Source organism: Rhinoraja longicauda, chromosome 19 (assembly GCF_053455715.1).
Source record: "Rhinoraja longicauda isolate Sanriku21f chromosome 19, sRhiLon1.1, whole genome shotgun sequence".
NCBI lineage: Eukaryota > Metazoa > Chordata > Chondrichthyes > Rajiformes > Arhynchobatidae > Rhinoraja > Rhinoraja longicauda.
In genome coordinates, this window is record NC_135971.1 from 6,655,057 (window position 1) to 6,674,156 (window position 19,100).

The window sequence follows — 19,100 nt, forward strand, 5'->3', positions numbered from 1 at the left end:
AAAGGGTGGATGGAGAGGGAGAGAGAGAAAATGTTTTGAGAAAGAGGGGAGGGAGGGGGAGAGGGAGAGAGAGAGAAAATGTTTTGAGAAAGAGGGGAGGGGGGGAGAGGGAGAGAGAGAGAAAATGTTTTGAGAAAGAGGGCAGGGGGGGTGTGGGAGAGTGGGAGAGAGAGGAAATGTTTTAAGAAAGAGGGGAGGGATGGGGAGAGAGAGAGAGAGAGAGAGAGAGAGAGAGAGAGAGAGAGAGAGAGAGAGAGAGAGAGAGAGAGAGGAAATGTTTTAAGAAGAGGGGAGGGAGGGGGAGAGGGAGAGAGAGAGAAAATGTTTTGAGAAAGAGGGGAGGGAGGGGGAGAGGGAGAGAGAGAGAAAATGTTTTGAGAAAGATTGGAGGGAGGGAGAGGGAGAGAGAGAGAGAGAGAAAATGTTTTGAGAAAGAGGGGAGGGAGGGAGAGGGAGAGAGAGAGAGAGAAAATGTTTTCAGAAAGAGGGGAGGGAGGGGGAGGGAGAGAGAGAGAGAGAAAATGTTTTGAGAAAGAGGAGAGGGAGGGAGAGGGAGAGAGAGAGAGAGACAGAAAATGTTTGAGAAAGAGGGGAGAGAGGGGGAGAGGAGAGAGAGAAAATGTTTTGAGAAAGAGGGGAGGGAGAGGGAGAGAGAGAGAGTGAAAAAATATTTTGAGAAAGAGGGGAGGGGGAGGGAGTGGGAGAGAGAGAGAGAGAGGAATGTTTTGCGAAAGAGGGAGGGAGGGGGAGGGAGAGAGAGAGAGGAAATATTTTGAGAAGAGGGGAGGGAGGAGAGAGAGAGAGAGAGAGAGAGAGAGAGAGAGAGGATATGTTTTGAGAAAGAGGGCCGGGAGCACCTGTGGGCGGGGCCGGGGAGCACCTGTGGGCGGAGCCGGGAGCAGCCCAGCAGTGGCAGCCAAATCATGGTGGTGGGGAATCTAGAGCCTACATTATGTTTGATCTACACAGAACATCTTCTTGAGGGGAAGATATGGAACAAAATGAATATTTTGTGTTTAATGATCTGTGTAGTGATCTGTGTACTGAAAGCTTAATGTATTATATTTGATGCTTTTGTGATTATGTATATATCTGTGGAGTGACCACATGGAGTGAGTGACCACCCGGAGATGAGTGACCACCTGGAGTGAGTGACCACCCGGAGATGAGTGACCACCATGAGTGAACTCCCGCAGAGGACTGACCACCATGATGGCGAAAAAAAGCTATTGTGTTCAATTGTGTTTAGTTGTGTTATTGGTTTTGTTTGCAAAAAGCAATGGTGTTTTGGTTTTGTTTGTTAAATATATTTTAGCCCTCGAATGGTAAAGGAAAACAATTTATATAAGACAAGGGGGATGTTGTAATATATATGACAAGGGGGATGTTGTGATATTGCTGGGACGACTTTGTGTATCCAAGGACTACTTTGTATGCCTGTGTATATAAGTGATTGGTGTGATTAGGCGGTCACTCTGGATCCAGGCGGCCTTGGAATAAACAGCCTGGAGTTAAGCTCCACCATGATAACATCTTAAACATGTGTACTCGTGATACTTCCAGAGTCACAACAAAGGTACATCAGGTACCGGACCACGATGTACAACAGGAGCGAGAGAGGGGGAGAGCAAGTTTTGGAAAGTTTTGAGAAAGTTTTGGAAAGTGATAGGGAGATAGAGAGTTTAAGAGATAGAGAGAGAGGGAGAGAGAGAGGGAGAGAGAGAGAGATTTAAGAGTAGATGGATTTTTGGGCCTAAATGTTAGGCTTTAGATAGTTTTGTGCAAGCTGTCAATTTTAAAATTTTCAGAGAGAGAGAGAGAGAGAGAGAGGGGGAGAGTGGACAGGGAGGGGGAAGGGAGAGAAACGGAGAGAGAAAGAGGGAGGGAGAGAGAGAGAGAGAGCGAGAGAGAGAGAGAGATTGAAAGTTGACGCATTTTTGTGGCCCAAATTTGGGCTTTAGATAATTTCGTACGAACGTACAATTTAAAAGTTTTCAGAGAGAGAGAGAGAGAGAGTTTACGAAAGAGGGGGGAGAGAGAGAGAGAGTTTAAGAAAGGGGAGAGAGAGAGAGAGACAGAGAGATGGGAGAGAAAGTATTGGGAAAGTTTTGGAAAGTTTGAGAGAGGGAGAGAGAGAGGGAGAGAGAGAGAGAGGGAGCGAGAAAGGGTGACAGAGAGGGGGAGAGAAAGTTTGGAAAGTGAGAGAGAGAGAGAGTGTGTGTGAGATAGAGAGAGAGAGAGAGAGAGAGAGAGAGAGAGGGGAGTGAACGTTTGGAAAGATTGAGAGGGAGAGAGAGAAAGAGAGGTTTGAGAAAGTTTTGGAAAGTTTGGGAGAGAAGGGGTGTTTGAGAAAGAGAGAGAGAGAATATTTTGAGAAAGAGGGGACAGAGAGAGGGAGCGAGAGGGGAGAGCAAGTTTTGGAAAGTTTTGGAAAGTGAGAGGGAGAGAGAGGTTGAGGAAGAGTTGAGAGAAGGTTTTGAGAATGTTTTGGAAAGTTTGAGAGAGAGGGGAGAGAGAGAGGGAGAGTGAGAGGGAGCGAGAGAGGGTGAGAGCAAGTTTTGGAAAGTTTTGAGAAAGCTTTGGAAAGTGAGAGGGAGATAGAGGGGGAAAGAGAGAGAGGGAGCGAGAGAGGGGGAGAGAAAATTTTGGAAAGTTTTGGAAGTTAGAGGGAGAGAGAGAGTTAGAGAGAGAGAGAGAGAGAGAGAGAGAGAGAGAGAGAGAGAGAGAGAGAGAGAGAGAGAGAGAGAGAGACGAGAGAGAGGGAGGGAGGGAGGGAGGGAGGGAGGGAGGGGAGGGAGGGAGGGAGAGAGAGAGAGAGAGAGAGAGAGAGAGAGAGAGAGAGAGAGAGAGAGAGAGAGAGAGAGAGAGAGAGAGAGAGAGAGAGGGGGAGAGATAGAGGGAGATAGGGAGAGAGAGAGAGAGAGAGAGAGGGTGACAGAGAGGGAGAGAGAAAGTTTTGAGAAAGTTTTGGAAAGTGAGAGGGAGAGAGAGTTTGAGAGATAGAGAGAGAGAGGAGTGAAAGTTTTGGAAAGATTGAGAGGGAGAGAGAGAGGTTTGAGAAAGTTTTGAGAAAGTTTTGGAAAGTTTGAGAGGGGGGTGTTTGAGAAAGAGGAGAGAGAGAGAGGGAGAGCGAGAGAGAAAATGTTTTGAGAAAGAGGGGAGAGAGACAGAGAGCGAGCGAGAGGGGAGAGCAAGTTTTGGAAAGTTTTGAGAAAGTGAGAGGGAGAGAGAGAGTATGAGAGAGAGAGAGTTGAGGGAGAGTTGAGAGAAAGTTTTGGAGTCTCTTGCCCAGAGTAGTTGATTCGAGGACCAGACGACTTAGGTTTAAGGTGAAGGGGAAAAGATTTAATAAGAACGTGAGCGGTAACTTTTTGGCACAATGAATGGTGGATTTGTGGAACAAACTGCCAGAGGATGTGGTTGAGGCAGGGACTATCCCATCATTTAAGGAGCAGTTAGGCAGGTACATGGATAGGCCAGGTTTGGAGGGATATGGACCAAAAGCTGGGACTGGTGTAGCTGGAACATGTTGGCTGTTGTCTCTCTTTCATTCTATTAACCTCTCCTGATAGCTCGGGCCCTTGAGTCCTGGCAACATCCTCGTAAAACCTCTTTCCCTCTGATCATGCGCACTCATTATTGCAATAACAGGACGTTGCATTGTCGATAAACCGCCGTTCATCACAGATGGGGATGTTTAGAATTGCACAACGCTCAGGTTTGTTGACTTCCCATCAGCGTCTGAAGCAATTGAAGCCTGATTGGGGCAGGCACTCCACCAGCACGCGCAGTGGAGGACAAGCCCATGTCAGCATCAAACACGCTGAAGTGGAAATGGCGAAGGGCATCAGGCTCCTTGTCAGCAGCTGAGGTCAGGATCGAACCCGGGTCCCTGGCCTCGAGGCAGCGGCTCTTCCCGCTGCTCCACAGTACCTCAGAAATATTAAGCCTTCTCTTTCCAAATACCCCATACTGCCGCCAAGGCTTTCTGTTTTTTCTCTTGGCAGTTTATGGGCAGACTCACATTCCAATCGCCCATTGAACAGGAAAAACTAAAATAAAAACCCAGATGCTGAAAATCGAAAATGAAGACGTACAGTAAGATGCAAGAAATACTCAGAAGGTTGGTTAGCGTTTGTAGAGAAAGAAACGGAATTAATGACTCAGGTTGAACACCATTCGTCATCAGTATTAGATCTGAAATGTAAGGTCTGTTTCACCTTGCTGTTGCTGCCTGACCTGCTGAGTATTTGGGGCAATTTTTGCTTCTATTGCACATTTTAAAGCCTCAACGTTTTAAGCCATGCATTTGGTTTGGGCTTCGGGTGTGGTAACAGGTCACAAAAGTCACTTATTAAACCAGATTCCCGCTGTTTCTGCAATTGTCAAAGTGAATTCTCAAAGTTACAGCTGGTCTGTGGTCGCACCGCGTGGCGTTGCTCCCATCTAGTGGCAGAACCAAGATGTGCAAACAGTCCTGTTCCCGGTTAACAGAACACGGTTTGGTGCAGAGATACAGCACGGAAACAGGCCTTTCGGCCCCCCGAAGATAGACACAAAAAGCTGAAGTAGGTCAGCGGGTCAGGCAGCATCTCTGGTGAACAGGATTAGGAGACGTTTCGGGTCGAGACCCTTCTTCTGATTGGGAAAGTGAAATGAGATATATCGACAGTGGTACAAAGATTTTCAACAAATGAAAGAAAGATACGTGAACAAATAATGATGATAAAAGAAGCAGGCCATTGTTGGCTGTGAGCTCGGTGAAAACGAGTTACAGGCAATGAAACTCACCAGGACGACAGTGAAACTAGCACAACGACCAGGGTGGGGGAGGGACTGAATCCACGACCACCATCGATCACCCGTTCACACCAGTTCTATGTTATCCCACTTTCTCATCCACTCTCTATACACCAGGGGCTACTTCACAGGGGCCAACTAACCTACAAACCCGCACGTCTTTGTGATGTGGGAGAAAACCGGAGCAACTAGAGGAAACAGAGATTAGCTTGGCATTGTACTGTTCCACGTTCTATGTGGGCCGAAGAGACTGTTCTAGTCCTACATGGCCATCAACACCGAGAGACCCATTGTATCCCCCACTCCCAACATTCAGCTTTATTCTTCTCCCTTCAAGTAATTTCTGATTTAATTCCACTCTCCTATTTACACCTCCAGAGTCAGACCTTTACCGCCCTCTTCCGAACGACATCAACACTAATTCATTCACTCTGATATAACAGACAGTAGTTCTTGGAAATCCTCCTTCAGACCAAACAAGGGTCCCGACCCTGAAGCGTGATCTGTCCATTTCCCTCCACAGATGCTGCTTGGCCCGCTGAGTTACTCCAGCACATTGTTGTTTTTTTAACCCCCATTATATTTCAACAGACAGTCACAACAGCTGGTGCCGCGTTGTGACTCGGGGCGAGTTTAGGACCCGCCGCCCGCGGCTGCTGCTGAACCCGCGGAGCCCGCGGGAAGGGAGATTGTTTCAATCTTTATATTTTCGCAAGTGTTTCTGTTCCGTTGCCGGACGCGGTTAACGCGTTGAAATGAACGGATCGATAGCTCTGATTCCACTTGCTGTTTATTTCTCTCTTCCCACATTTACATTCTTCTGGTTTTATTTCCGCGCTCACTGGGGTTTTGCGAAGCGGAATTTGGGGATTAAATGGGAGCCGTTCAGCGCCGACCTGTTGTCCACCGGGTTTCTGCCCCACAGCCCCTGAGCCCCGCTCCTGACGCCGGTCCCGGGACACGACCCTTTTACACACCCGGAGCGGAACCGGAGCAGATTCTCATCCACTTGTTTTCATCCCAAGGCCCGAAGAAAGGATAAAGTTTCTCCGTGAATTTATTCCCAGTGAAGGTGTGGAGATGGGACTTGGTGTCCGCGTCGTAAAATGAAACTGTCCCGGACTCGTAACTGAGATAAACTCCCACCCTCCCGGGGGTGGGACGGGCGGGGAGAAGGGATGGAGGGGAGGTGAATGCATGAAACCAGTCATAGTGCCGCCTGATGCTCCAGACTCCAGGGTCAGTGTGGCTCTTCCTCCCCACAGACTCTGTGGCGACTCAAGACTCCAGAACCGACTGCCCGCCACCTCCACCTCCCAGTAATGTCTCCCCGATGTGAATCCCTCCGATCCCAGCACACACGGATAGACTGTAAACCTCTTCCCGGCGTCAGGGAGACTCCTCCGGGTCCCGGTCAGTCTCACCCTCTTCCGATCCTCAGACACCTCGAGCCACGGATGCGCTGTTTCCATATCCAGGGTGACGGAGACTGGGGGGAGAAGCAGAGAATCAGAGAGTCCCCGGGGGTCGGGGGGAGACTCGGGCAGCGCGGCCCCGGGACCGGGGGAGAGGCCGCTCGGCCTCAGGCACAGGCGGGCGGACAACTGAAACCCTGCCCGGTGTTTCACCCACAACCACAGCGGGTGGACAACAGCATCTCTCCCGGAGCTTTTATCTGGGATGGAGAGGGGAATTTCGTGAGGTGGGGGAGGGTGGACGGGGAGGACGAGTGTAGAGAGTAAAGAGGATTGCGAGATTGCGGTGGGGATGGGGGAATGAAGCGAATTATTCAGATATGGAGGCAGATCGGAGCAGGTTGATATTGAGGTTATCGGTAATTTGAGGTTGTTAAAGAGGAGGTGGAGGTGCGTGGTGGGATCGTCATGAAAGGGGGTAGACATGAGGGGCCAGATGAACTGCTCTTGTGTTTTTTGAGTGGTGGGTTGGACAAAGGGAAGGGTGGGTTTGTTAGTCAATTGGAGTGGGTGCAAACGGATTTACAACAACTTCATCAGGTCTGAAGGCCTGTGTTATCAGGTGAAGTTGGACAGTCAGAAGCTCATAATGTCATAAGTGAAAGTATTAGAATTAGGCGATTTGGCCCATCAAGTCTACTACGTCATTCAATCATGGCTGATCTATCTCTCCCTCCTAATCCCATTCTCCTGCTTTCTCCCCATAATCTTTGACACATGTACTAATCAAGAATCCAGCTATCTCTGCCTGAATTATTCACCGACTTGGCCTCCAAAGCCTTCTGTGGCAATGAATTCCACAAATTCACCACCCTCTGATTAAAAACATTTCCCCTTATCTCCTTCCTAAAAGTACATCCTTTAATTCTGAGGCTATGACCTCCAGTCCTAGACTCTCTCACTAATGGAAACATCCTCTAAACATCCATTCTATCAAAGCCTTTCACTCTATTGTATTTTTCAATGAGGTCCCCCCCTTATTCTTCTAAATTCCAGTGAGTACAGGCCCAATGCCGACAAACACTCATCAATAGACAATAGACAATAGGTGCAGGAGGAGGCCATTCAGCCCTTCGAGCCAGCACCGCCATTCAATGTGATCATGGCTGATCATTCTCAATCAGTACCCCGTTCCTGCCTTCCCCCCATACCCCCTGACTCCGCTATCCTTAAGAGCTCTATCTAGCTCTCTCTTGAATGCATTCAGAGAATTGGCCTCCACTGCCTTCTGAGGCAGATAATTCCACAGATTCACAACTCTCTGACTGAAAAAGTTTTTCCTCATCTCAGTTCTCATGTCATCATCTCAGTTCTCATGTCTACTCAGTTCTGGAACAGACTATTCAGACTGTGACATTTTTTCATGGGAGCCTGTCAGGGTGACAATGTAGATGTGTATAAGATGCACAGATAAGGTGACTAGCCACAGTACTTTACCCAAGGTTGGAGAGTCTAAACCTCGAGCGTATAGAAAAGACAGACAGGTGGGCAGAGGGGGTGGGGTTGCTCTGATGGTAAGGAATGATATTTATTCCCTTGCAAGGGGTGACATAGAATCAGGAGATGTTGAATCAGTATGGATAGAAATGAGAAATTGTAAGGGTAAAAAGACCCTAATGGGAGTTATTTATAGGCCCCCAAACAGTAGCCTCGACATAGGGTGCAAGTTGAATCAGGAGATAAAATTGGCGTGTCAAAAATGTAATGCTACGGTGGTTATGGGAGATTTCAACATGCAGGTAGACTGGGAAAATCAGGTTGGAAATGGACCCCAGGAAAGAGAGTTTGTAGAGTGCCTTCGAGATGGATTCTTTGAACAGCTTGTACTGGAGCCTACCAGGGAGAAGGCAATTCTGGATTTAGTGTTGTGTAATGATCCTGATCTGATAAGGGGACTAGAGGTAAAAGAGCCATTAGGAGGCAGTGATCACAACATGATAAGTTTTACTCTGCAAATGGAAAGGCAGAAGGGAAAATCGGAAGTGTCAGTGTTACAGTATAGCAAAGGGGATTACAGAGGCATGAGGCAGGAGCTGGCCAAAATTGACTGGAAGGAGGCCCTAGCAGGGAAGACGGTAGAACAGCAATGGCAGGTATTCCTGGGAATAATGCAGAGGTTGCAGGATCAATTTATTCCAAAGAGGTGGAAAGACTCTAAGGGGAGTAAGAGACACCTGTGGCTGACAAGGGAAGTCAGGGACAGCATAAAAATTAAGGAGAGGAAGTATAACATAGCAAAGAAGAGTGGGAAGACAGAGGATTGGGACTCTTTTAAAGAGCAACAAAAGTTAACTAAAAAGGAAATACGGGGAGAAAAGATGAGGTGCGAGGGTAATCTAGCCAATAATATAAAGGAGGATAGCAAAAGATTTTTTAGGTACGTGAAGAGGAAAAAAATAGTCAAGGCAAATGTGGGTCCCTTGAAGACAGAAGCAGGGGAATTTATTACGGGGAACAAAGAAATGGCAGACGAGTTAAACCGTTACTTTGGATCTGTCTTCACTGAGGAAGATACACACAATCTCCCAAATGTTCTAGGGGCCGGAGAACCTAGGGTGATGGAGGAAATCCACATTAGGCAGGAAATGGTTTTGGGTAGACTGATGGGACTGAAGGCTGATAAATCCCCAGGGCCTGATGGTCTGCATCCCAGGGTACTTAAGGAGGTGGCTCTAGAAATAGTGGAAGCATTGGAGATCATTTTTCAATGTTCTATAGATTCAGGATCAGTTCCTGTGGATTGGAGGATAGCAAATGTTATCCCACTTTTTAAGAAAGGAGGGAGAGAGAAAACGGGTAATTATAGACCAGTTAGTCTGACATCAGTGGTGGGGAAGATGCTGGAGTCAATTATAAAAGACGAAATTGCTGAGCATTTGGATAGCAGTAACGGGATCATTCCGAGTCAGCATGGATTTACGAAGGGGAAATCATGCTTGACAAATCTACTGGAATTTTTTGAGGATGTAACTAGGAAAATTGACAGGGGAGAGTCAGTGGATGTGGTGTACCTCGACTTTCAGAAAGCCTTCGACAAGGTCCCACATAGGAGATTAGTGGGCAAAATTAGGGCACATGGTATTGGGGGTAGGGTACTGACATGGATAGAAAATTGGTTGACAGACAATAGACAATAGACAATAGACAATAGGTGCAGGAGTAGGCCATTCAGCCCTTCGAGCCAGCACCGCCATTCAATGCGATCATGGCTGATCACTATCAATCAGTACCCCGTTCCTGCCTTCTCCCCATACCCCCTCACTCCGCTATCCTTAAGAGCTCTATCCAGCTCTCTCTTGAAAGCATCCAACGAACTGGCCTCCACTGCCTTCTGAGGCAGATAATTCCACACCTTCACCACCCTCTGACTGAAAAAGTTCTTCCTCATCTCCGTTCTAAATGGCCTACCCCTTATTCTCAAACTGTGGCCCCTTGTTCTGGACTCCCCCAACATTGGGAACATGTTATCTGCCTCTAATGTGTCCAATCCCCTAATTATCTTATATGTTTCAATAAGATCCCCCCTCATCCTTCTAAATTCCAGTGTATACAAGCCCAATCGCTCCAGCCTTTCAACATACGACAGAAAGCAAAGAGTGGGGATAAATGGGTCCCTTTCGGAATGGCAGGCAGTGACCAGTGGGGTACCGCAAGGTTCGGTGCTGGGACCCCAGCTATTTACGATATACATTAATGACTTAGACGAAGGGATTAAAAGTACCATTAGCAAATTTGCAGATGATACTAAGCTGGGGGGTAGTGTGAATTGTGAGGAAGATGCTATAAGGCTGCAGGGTGACTTGGACAGGTTGTGTGAGTGGGCGGATACATGGCAGATGCAGTTTAATGTAGATAAGTGTGAGGTTATTCACTTTGGAAGTAAGAATAGAAAGGCAGATTATTATCTGAATGGTGTCAAGTTAGGAGGAGGGGGAGTTCAACGAGATCTGGGTGTCCTAGTGCATCAGTCAATGAAAGGAAGCATGCAGGTACAGCAGGCAGTGAAGAAAGCCAATGGAATGTTGGCCTTCATAACAAGAGGAGTTGAGTATAGGAGCAAAGAGGTCCTTCTACAGTTGTACCGGGCCCTGGTGAGACCGCACCTGGAGTACTGTGTGCAGTTTTGGTCTCAAAATTTGAGGAAGGATATTCTTGCTATGGAGGGCGTGCAGCGTAGGTTCACTAGGTTAATTCCCGGAATGGCGGGACTGTCGTATGTTGAAAGGCTGGAGCGATTGGGCTTGTATACACTGGAATTTAGAAGGATGGGGGGGATCTTATTGAAACATATAAGATAATTAGGGGATTGGACACATTAGAGGCAGGAAACATGTTCCCAATGTTGGGGGAGTCCAGAACAAGGGGCCACAGTTTAAGAATAAGGGGTAGGCCATTTAGAACGGAGATGAGGAAGAACTTTTTCAGTCAGAGAGTGGTGAAGGTGTGGAATTCTCTGCCTCAGAAGGCAGTGGAGGCCAGTTCGTTGGATGCTTTCAAGAGAGAGCTGGATAGAGCTCTTAAGGATATCGGAGTGAGGGGTTATGGGGAGAAGGCAGGAACGGGGTACTAATTGAGAGTGATCAGCCATGATCGCATTGAATGGCGGTGCTGGCTCGAAGGGCTGAATGGCCTACTCCTGCACCTATTGTCTATTGTCAGTTTAAGGTGAGAGTGGAAACAATAAAAAGGACCTGAGGAGCAGGTTTTTCCGTCAGTGGGTAGTGTAGATGTGGAATGATCTGACAGAGGAAGTGGTCGAGGCAGGTACACAGTTCACAGAGAATTGGGTAGATACGTGGATAAGAAAGACTTGGAAGGATATGAGCCAGACTCAGGCAAGTGGGGCTAGCTTGGTTGGGCAACTTGGTTGGCATGGTCGAGTCCAGTCAAAGGGCCTGTTGCTGTGCTACAAAGCTCTCTGACTCTGTGATGCTTCCCAGCAGATGAGCTTGGTGGGAGATCAAATCTTCAATTTCCCTAAAATACCTTTGATCATTGCATCTAAGTATTACTTAGATGGAGCTCAATGCAAAGAATGAGCAGGTCGACGGATTTTATCTGGAGAAGATGTCAGGAATGATAAGGTAGAATTTAAGTTTAGCGGTGAATTTAAATGGGAGGGGGGGGGGATGAAATATCTCTAATCGATGGGAGAGCAATAATCAATGCTGAAATGTAACGTGGTCTTAGAGTCATAGAGTCCTACAGCACAGAAAGAGGACCTTCGGCCCATCGTGTCCGTGCCGCCCGTTACAAAACACAGTCTAATTTTAATCCCATTTTCCTGCATTTGGACCGTAGCCCTGAATGTTGTAGCATTTCAAGTGCCCATCCAAATGCTTTTTAAATGTTGTGAGTGTTCCCGCCTCCACCACCACCCCAGGCAGTGAGTTCCAGACTCCAACCACCCTCTGGGTGAAAAAGTTCTTTCTCACCTCCCCCCGAAACCTCCCTCCCCTTACCCTGTATCTATGTCCCCTCGTTGTTGAACCTTCCACCAGTGGAAGAAGTTCCCCGCCATCTACCTTATCTATGCCCCTCATGATCTTGTACACCTCGATCATGTCCCCTCTCAGCCTTCTCTGCTCCAGGGAAAACAACCCCAGCCTCTTCTATAAATACTGAAAGGAATGCAGTCATGAGAACATGGACCTCACTTTCATTGGAGGGACTGAACCCAACAGCAGAGATAATTTAAGGGCAAGCGGGATAAACACGTGAGCACTCCTGAAATTCGGGGTATTGTTACCGGGTGTGGTGAGTAGATGGGAGGGATGTTGAGTGGAGCAGAAATCTTGACTGGATAGGATGGGCGAATGGCCTGTCTATGATGTAGAATGGGATGTCATTCTATGGTGAACAAAGGTGGGTAAAACAGACAGAGCAAATTCCCCCACGGTGACCACCCAGTGCTGATGGGAACCGGATATAGATGATCAATCTGCTGTGTGCGCCACGTTCTAGATTTCAATGTTAATCCCCACAATGTGGTCATGGCTGATCCAGCCCAGGACTGAACGCCTCCGCTTTGTCCCATTCCCTTTGATTTCAGTTCCCCAAATTTTCAAAAATGTATCTTCCCCTGGTATAAATATATCCAACAGGTTAAACCTCTAAGAGTCTCTTGGTTGGAGATTCCCAGAGATTTACTGCCCTATATCCATTTGTGGTCCTTGACAATAGACAATAGGTGCAGGAGTAGGCCATTCGGCCCTTCGAGCCAGCACCACCATTCAATGCGATCATGGCTGATCATTCTCAATCAGTACCCCGTTCCTGCCTTCTCCCCATACCCCCTGACTCCGCTATCCTTGAGCTCTATCTAGCTCTCTCTTGAATGCATTCAGAGAATTGGCCTCCACTGCCTTCTGAGGCAGAGAATTCCACAGTTTCACAACTCTCTGACTGAAAAAGTTTTTCCTCATCTCAGTTCTAAATGGCCTACCCCTTATTCTTAAACTGTGGCCCCTTGTTCTGGACTCCCCCAACATTGGGAACATGTTTCCTGCCTCTTACGTGTCCAACCCCTTAATAATCTTATATGTTTCAATAAGATCTCCTCTCATCCTTCTAAATTCCAGTGTATACAAGCCGAGCCGCTCCATTCTTTCAACATATGACAGTCCCGCCATTCTGGGAATTAACCTAGTAAACCTACACTGCACGCCCTCAATAGCAAGAATATACTTCCTCAAATTTGGAGACCAAAATTGCACACAGTACTCCAGGTGCGGTCTCACTAGGGCCCTATACAATTGCAGAAGGACCTCTTTGCTCCTATACTCAACTCCTCTTGTTATGAAGGCCAACATTCCATTGGCTTTCTTCACTGCCTGCTGTACCTGCATGCTTCCTTTCAGTGACTGATGCACTAGGACACCCAGATCTCGTTGTACGTCTCCTTTTCCTAACTTGACACCATTCATTTAATAATCTGCCTTCTTATTCTTACAAACCAAAGTGGATAACCTCACACTTATCCACATTAAACTGCATCTGCCATGCATCTGCCCACTCACGCAACCTGTCCAATTCACCCTGCAACCTCATAGCATCTTCCTCACAGCTCACACTACCACCCAGCTTTGTATTATCTGCAAATTTGCTAATGGTGCTTTTAATCCCTTCATCCAAGTCATTAATATATATTGTAAATAGCTGTGGTCCCAGCACCGAACCTTGCGGTACCCCACTAGTTACTGACTGCCATTCTGAAAGGGACCCATTTATCCCCACTCTTTGCTTTCTGTCTGTTAACCAATTTTCTATCCATGTCAGTACCCTACCCCCAATACCATGTGCTCTAATTTTGCCCACTAATCTCCTATGTGGGGCCTTGTCGAAGGCTTTCTGAAAGTCGAGGTACACCACATCCACCGGCTCTTCCCAGTCAATTTTCCTAGTTACATCCTCAAGAAATTCCAGAAGATTATTCAACATGATTTCCCCTTCGTAAATCCATGCTGACTCGGAACGATCCTGTTACTGCTATCCAAATGCTCCACAATTTTGTCTTTTATAATTGACTCCAGCATCTTCCCCACCACTGATGTCAGACTAACTGGTTTATAATTTCCAGTTTTCTCTCTCCCTCCTTCCTTAAAAGTGGGATAACATTAGCTACCCTCCAATCCACAGGAACTGATCCTGAATCTATAGAACATTGGAAAATGATCGCCAATCCGTCCACAATTTCTAGAGCCACCTCCAAGTACCCTGGGATGCAGACCATCAGGCCCTGGGGATTTATCAGCCTTCAGTCCCATCAGTCTACCCAACACTATTTCCTGCCTAATGTTAATCTCCTTCAGTTCCTCTGTCACCCTGGGATCTCTGGTCACGAGAATATCTGGGAGATTGTTTGTATCTTCCTTAGTGAAGACAGATCCAAAGTACCGGTTCAACTCGTCTGCCATTTCCTTGTTTCCCATAATAAATTCCCCATCTTCTGTCTTCAAGGGACCCACATTTGCCTTGACTATTTTTTTCCTCTTTACATACCTAAAAAAGCTTTTACTATCCTCCTTTATATTATTGGCTAGTTTACCCTCGTACCTCATCGTTTCTCCCCATATTGCCTTCTTAGTCATCTTCTGTTGCTCTTTAAAAGAGTCCCAATCCTCTGGCTTCCCACTCCTCTTTGCTTTGTTGTACTTCTGCTCTTTTATTTTTATGCTGTCCTTGACTTCCCTTGTCAGCCACGGGTGCCTCTTACTCCCCTTGGAATCTTTCCTCCTCTTTGGGATAAATTGATCCTGCAACTTCTGCATTAGAAAGCCTTGACTTTCAGAAAGCCTTTGACAAGGTTCGAAGAGTGTGGGCCAAAGGGTGTTTGGGTGCTGTACAACTCTGCACGCCGCTAATCACAGACCACGCGCAGCTCAAAGTGCTACATGTCACGGTTCCTCGGCTCCCTGCCAAAGTAGTTTGTCTCTATCTCGTAGGTCCCCTGGTCACCGAGCGCCACGGCCCACAGCTCGATGACACCGTCCAGTCGGAAGCGGACTCTGTCCTTGTAGGACGGGTGGATCGAGGACGGTCTCTCCGGGCTGTAAGACTTCCAATCCAGGATCGGCAGGTCGGGATGGAGACGCCACATTGCCACCGTGATCTTCTCGTGGCTGTGGGGCTGGACGGGGAACCTCACCGTCCCACCCACGGGGACAGTGGTGACCGAGCCCACGGTGGCCGACGTTCTTGTACCGCACAGAGCCGCAGTGTGGAGACCTGCAACACAACATGGTCATTGTACCTGCCTGCTTCATCACCCACAGAAACACTGCCCCTCACATTCCCATTGAACCTGACCCCCCCCTCTCCCGGGAACTGTGTGTTTGTGTTGTCATTTGTGAGCAGAGCACCAAGGCACATTCCTTGAATGTGCACATACTTGGCCAATAAACTTATTCATTCATTCATCAACTTATTCATTCATTCATAAAAAGGTGAAGCTAAAGGTGAAAGGAGTCAGAAAGGGGGTCAGATGAGGAGAGTAGTGAAATGTGAAGCTGCAGGGAGGGGTATCGATATGAGAGTCAGTCTGAAGAAGGTTCTCGAATCAAAACATCATCTATTCCTTTTCTCCACAAATGCTGCCTGACCCGCTGAGTTACTCCAGCACTCTGTGAAACGTCACCTATCCATGTTCTCCATAGATGCTGCCTGACCCGCTGAGTTACTCCAGCACTCTGTGAAACGTCACCTATCCATGTTCTCCACAGATGCTGCCTGACCCGCTGAGTTACTCGAGCACTCTGTGAAACGTCACCTATCCATGTTCTCCACAGATGCTGCCTGACCCGCTGAGTTACTCCAGCTTATTGCGTCTACACTCTTGTTTAAGACCACCACACCCTGGGGAATAGGCCTGTGACCATCCACATTACCAACGCTCCTCATGGTTTTATACACCTCAACAAGAATCCCCCTCATCCCCAGAGTAGGGACCTACCCTGTGCAGTGGCTCCCTGTAACCTAACCCCCACTGTGCCCGTGCCAAGCTGGTCTATCCCTTCTGCACCCTCTCCAGCACCATGCCACCTCCCTGTAGCTGGGCGCTAGAACTGTGGTCTCACCAACGACGTACAGATAGATACATCATGATGTACAATGGTGGCACAGCGGTAGAGCTGTTGCCTCACAGCGCCAGAGACCAGGGTTCGATCCTGACCACGGGTGCTGTCTGTGTGGAATCTGTACGTTCTCCCCGTGACCTGCATGGGTTGTCTCCGGGATCTCCGGTTTAGGTCATAAGTGATAGTTGTAGAATTGGGCCATTCGGCCCATCAGGTCTACTCCACCATTCAATCACGGCTGATCTATCTCTCCATCCTAACCCCATTCTCCTGCCTTCTCCCCATAACCCCTGACACCCGCACTGACCAACAATTTATCTATCTCTGCCTTAAAAATATCCAATAGACAATAGGTGCAGGAGGAGGCCATTCGGCCCTTCGAGCCAGCACCCCCATTCAATGTGATCATGGCTGATCATTCTCAATCAGTACCCCGTTCCTGCCTTCTCCCCATATCCCCTGACTCCGCTATCCTTAAGAGATCTATGCAGCTCTCTCTTGAATGCATTCAGAGAATTGGCCTCCACTGCCTTCTGAGGCAGAGAATTCCACAGATTCACAACTCATCTCAGTTCTAAATGGCCTACCCCTTATTCTTAAACTGTGGCCCCTTGTTCTGGACTCCCCCAACATTGGGAACATGTTTCCTGCCTCTAACGTGTCCAACCCCTTAATAATCTTATACGTTTCAATAAGATCTCCTCTCATCCTTCTAAATTCCAGTGTATACAAGCCCAATCGCTCCAGCCTTTCAACATACGACAATCCCACCATTCCGGGAATTAACCTAGTAAACCTACGCTGCACGCCCTCAATAGCAAGAATATCCTTCCTCAAATTTGGAGACCAGATCCACTGACTTGTGGCCTCCACAGCCGTCTGTGGCAAAGAATCCCACAGATTCACCACCCTCTGACTAAAGAAATTCCTCCTCATCTCCTTCCTGAAGGAACGACCTTTCATTCTGAGGCTGTGCCCTCTGGTCCTAGACTCTCCCATTAGTGGAAACACCCTCTCCACATCCACCCTATCCGGGTCTTTCACTATTCGGTAGGTTTCAATGAGGTCCCCCCTCATTCTTCTAAACTCCAGCAAGTACAGCGAAAATTGCTGACAATATTCCAAATGGGGCCTGACCAGTGCCTTGTAGAGCCTCAGCATAACACCCCCTGTTTTTGTACACAAGCCCTCTTGAAATAACTGAGTTTGCTTTCTTTACTACTGACACTCTTCCCTCCAAACCTCTCAAGACCGATAGGCTTGTAGGTTAATTGGCTTTTGTAAATTTAGAGATTGTCCCTTGTGTGTGTGAAGGGTAGCGTTAGTGCGGCCTGATCGCTGGTCGCTGCGTACCCGGTGGGCCGAAGGGTCTGTTTCTGCGCCGTATCACTAAGCTAAATGACATTTTCACTGATGAATGTAGACACAAAATGCTGGGCTAACTCAGCGGGTCAGGCAGCATCTGTGGAGAGAAGGAATAGGTGACGTTTCACAGAGTGCTGGAGTAACTCAGCGGGTCAGGCAGCATCTCTGGAGAGAAGGAATGGGTTTATTCACAAAATGCTGTGCTAACTCAGCAGGTCAGGCAGCATCTCTGGAGAGAAGGAATGGGTGACGTTTCGGGTTCTTCAGAGAAGGATCTCAACCCGAAAAGTCACCCATTCCTTCTCTCCAGATAGAAACATAGAAAATAGGTGCAGGAGTAGGCCATTCGGCCCTTCGAGCCTGCACCGCCATTCAATATGATCATGGCTGATCATCCAGCTCAGTAACCTGTACCTGCCTTCTCTCCATACCCCCTGATCCCTTTAGCCACAAGGGCCACATCTAACTCCCTCTTAAATATAGCCAATGAACTGGCCTCAACTACCTTCTGTGGCAGAGAATTCCACAGACTCACCACTCTCTGTGTGAAGAAATGTTTTCTCATCTCGGTCCTAAAAGACTTCCCCCTTATCCTTAAGCTGTGACCCCTGGTTTTGGACTTCCCCAACATCGGGAACAATCTTCCCGCATCTAGCCTCTCCAACCCCTTAAGAATTTTATATGTTTCAATAAGATCCCCCCTCAGTCTTCTAAATTCCAGCGAGTATAAGCCTAGTCTATCCAGTCTTTCTTCATATGAAAGTCCTGCCATCCCAGGGATCAATCTGGTGAACCTTCTCTGTACTCCCTCTAAGGCTAGAATTTCTTTCCTCAGATTAGGAGACCAAAACTGTACACAATACTCCAGGTGCGGTCTCACCAAGGCCCTGTACAACTGCAGCAGAACCTCCCTGCTTCTATACTCAAATCCTCTTGCTATGAATGCTAACATACCATTCGCTTTCTTCACTGACTGCTGCACCTGCACGCTTGCTTTCAATGACTGGTGAACCATGACACCCAGATCACGTTGCATCTCCCCTTTTCCTAATTGGCCACCATTCAGGTAATACTCTGCTTTCCTGTTCTTGCCGCCAAAGTGGATAACCTCACATTTATCCACATTATATTGCATCTGCCATGCATTTGCCCACTCTCCTAATCTTTCCAAGTCACTCTGCAGCCTCCTAGCATCCTCCTCGCAGCTAACACTGCCACCCAGCTTCGTGTCATCCGCAAACTTAGAGATATTGCATTCAATTCCCTCGTCCAAATCATTAATATATATTGTAAATAACTGGGGTCCCAGCACTGAGCCTAGCGGTACCCCACTAGTCACTGCCTGCCATTCCGAAAAGGACCCATTTATTCCTACTCTTTCCTTCCTGTCGGCCAACCAATTCTCTATCCACCTCAACACTCAACCCTCAATACCATGTGCTTTAAATTTGTACCCCAATCTCCTATGTGGGACCTTGTCGAAGGCCTTCTGAAAGTCCAGATATAACACATCGACTGGTTCTCCCTTATCCACTCTACTAGTTACATCCTCGAAAAATTCTATAAGATTCGTCAGGCATGATTTGCCTTTCATAAATCCATGCTGACTTTGTCCGATGATTTCACCACTTTCCAAATGTGATGCTATCCCATCTTTAATAACTGACTCTAGCATTTTCCCCACTACCGATGTTAGGCTAACTGGTCTATAATTCCCCGTTTTCTCTCTCCCTCCCTTTTTAAAAGTGGGGTTACATTAGTTACCCTCCAATCCTCAGGAACTACTCCAGAATCTAAAGAGTTAAAAAAAATTATCACTAATGCATCCACTATTTCTGAGGCTACTTCCTTAAGCACTCTGGGATGCAGCCTATCTGGCCCTGGG

General features: G+C 47.6%; 2 protein-coding genes across 4 annotated transcripts in view; both read right to left on the reverse strand.

Moving 5' to 3' along the window:
- Positions 1-19,100, reverse strand: part of LOC144603060 (uncharacterized) — a 278,950-nt gene that overhangs the window by 258,801 nt on the left and 1,049 nt on the right. Inside the window, exons 2-3 of one of the 3 annotated variants that reach the window (XM_078416200.1) lie at positions 14,669-15,002; positions 5,579-6,289 (exon numbers count right to left, since the gene is read on the reverse strand). The exons of 1 other annotated variant lie outside the window; for it this stretch is intronic. In XM_078416200.1, coding sequence (XP_078272326.1) covers positions 6,238-6,289; positions 14,669-15,002 — 386 coding nt within the window. In that variant the 3' untranslated portion in view covers positions 5,579-6,237. Of the gene's footprint in view, positions 1-5,578; positions 6,290-14,646; positions 15,003-19,100 lie in introns of those variants that run through there. One more of the 3 variants, XM_078416201.1, reaches the window with a different exon arrangement.
- Positions 1-19,100, reverse strand: part of LOC144602510 (uncharacterized) — a 376,398-nt gene that overhangs the window by 45,550 nt on the left and 311,748 nt on the right. The gene's annotated exons all lie outside the window — the stretch shown is intronic.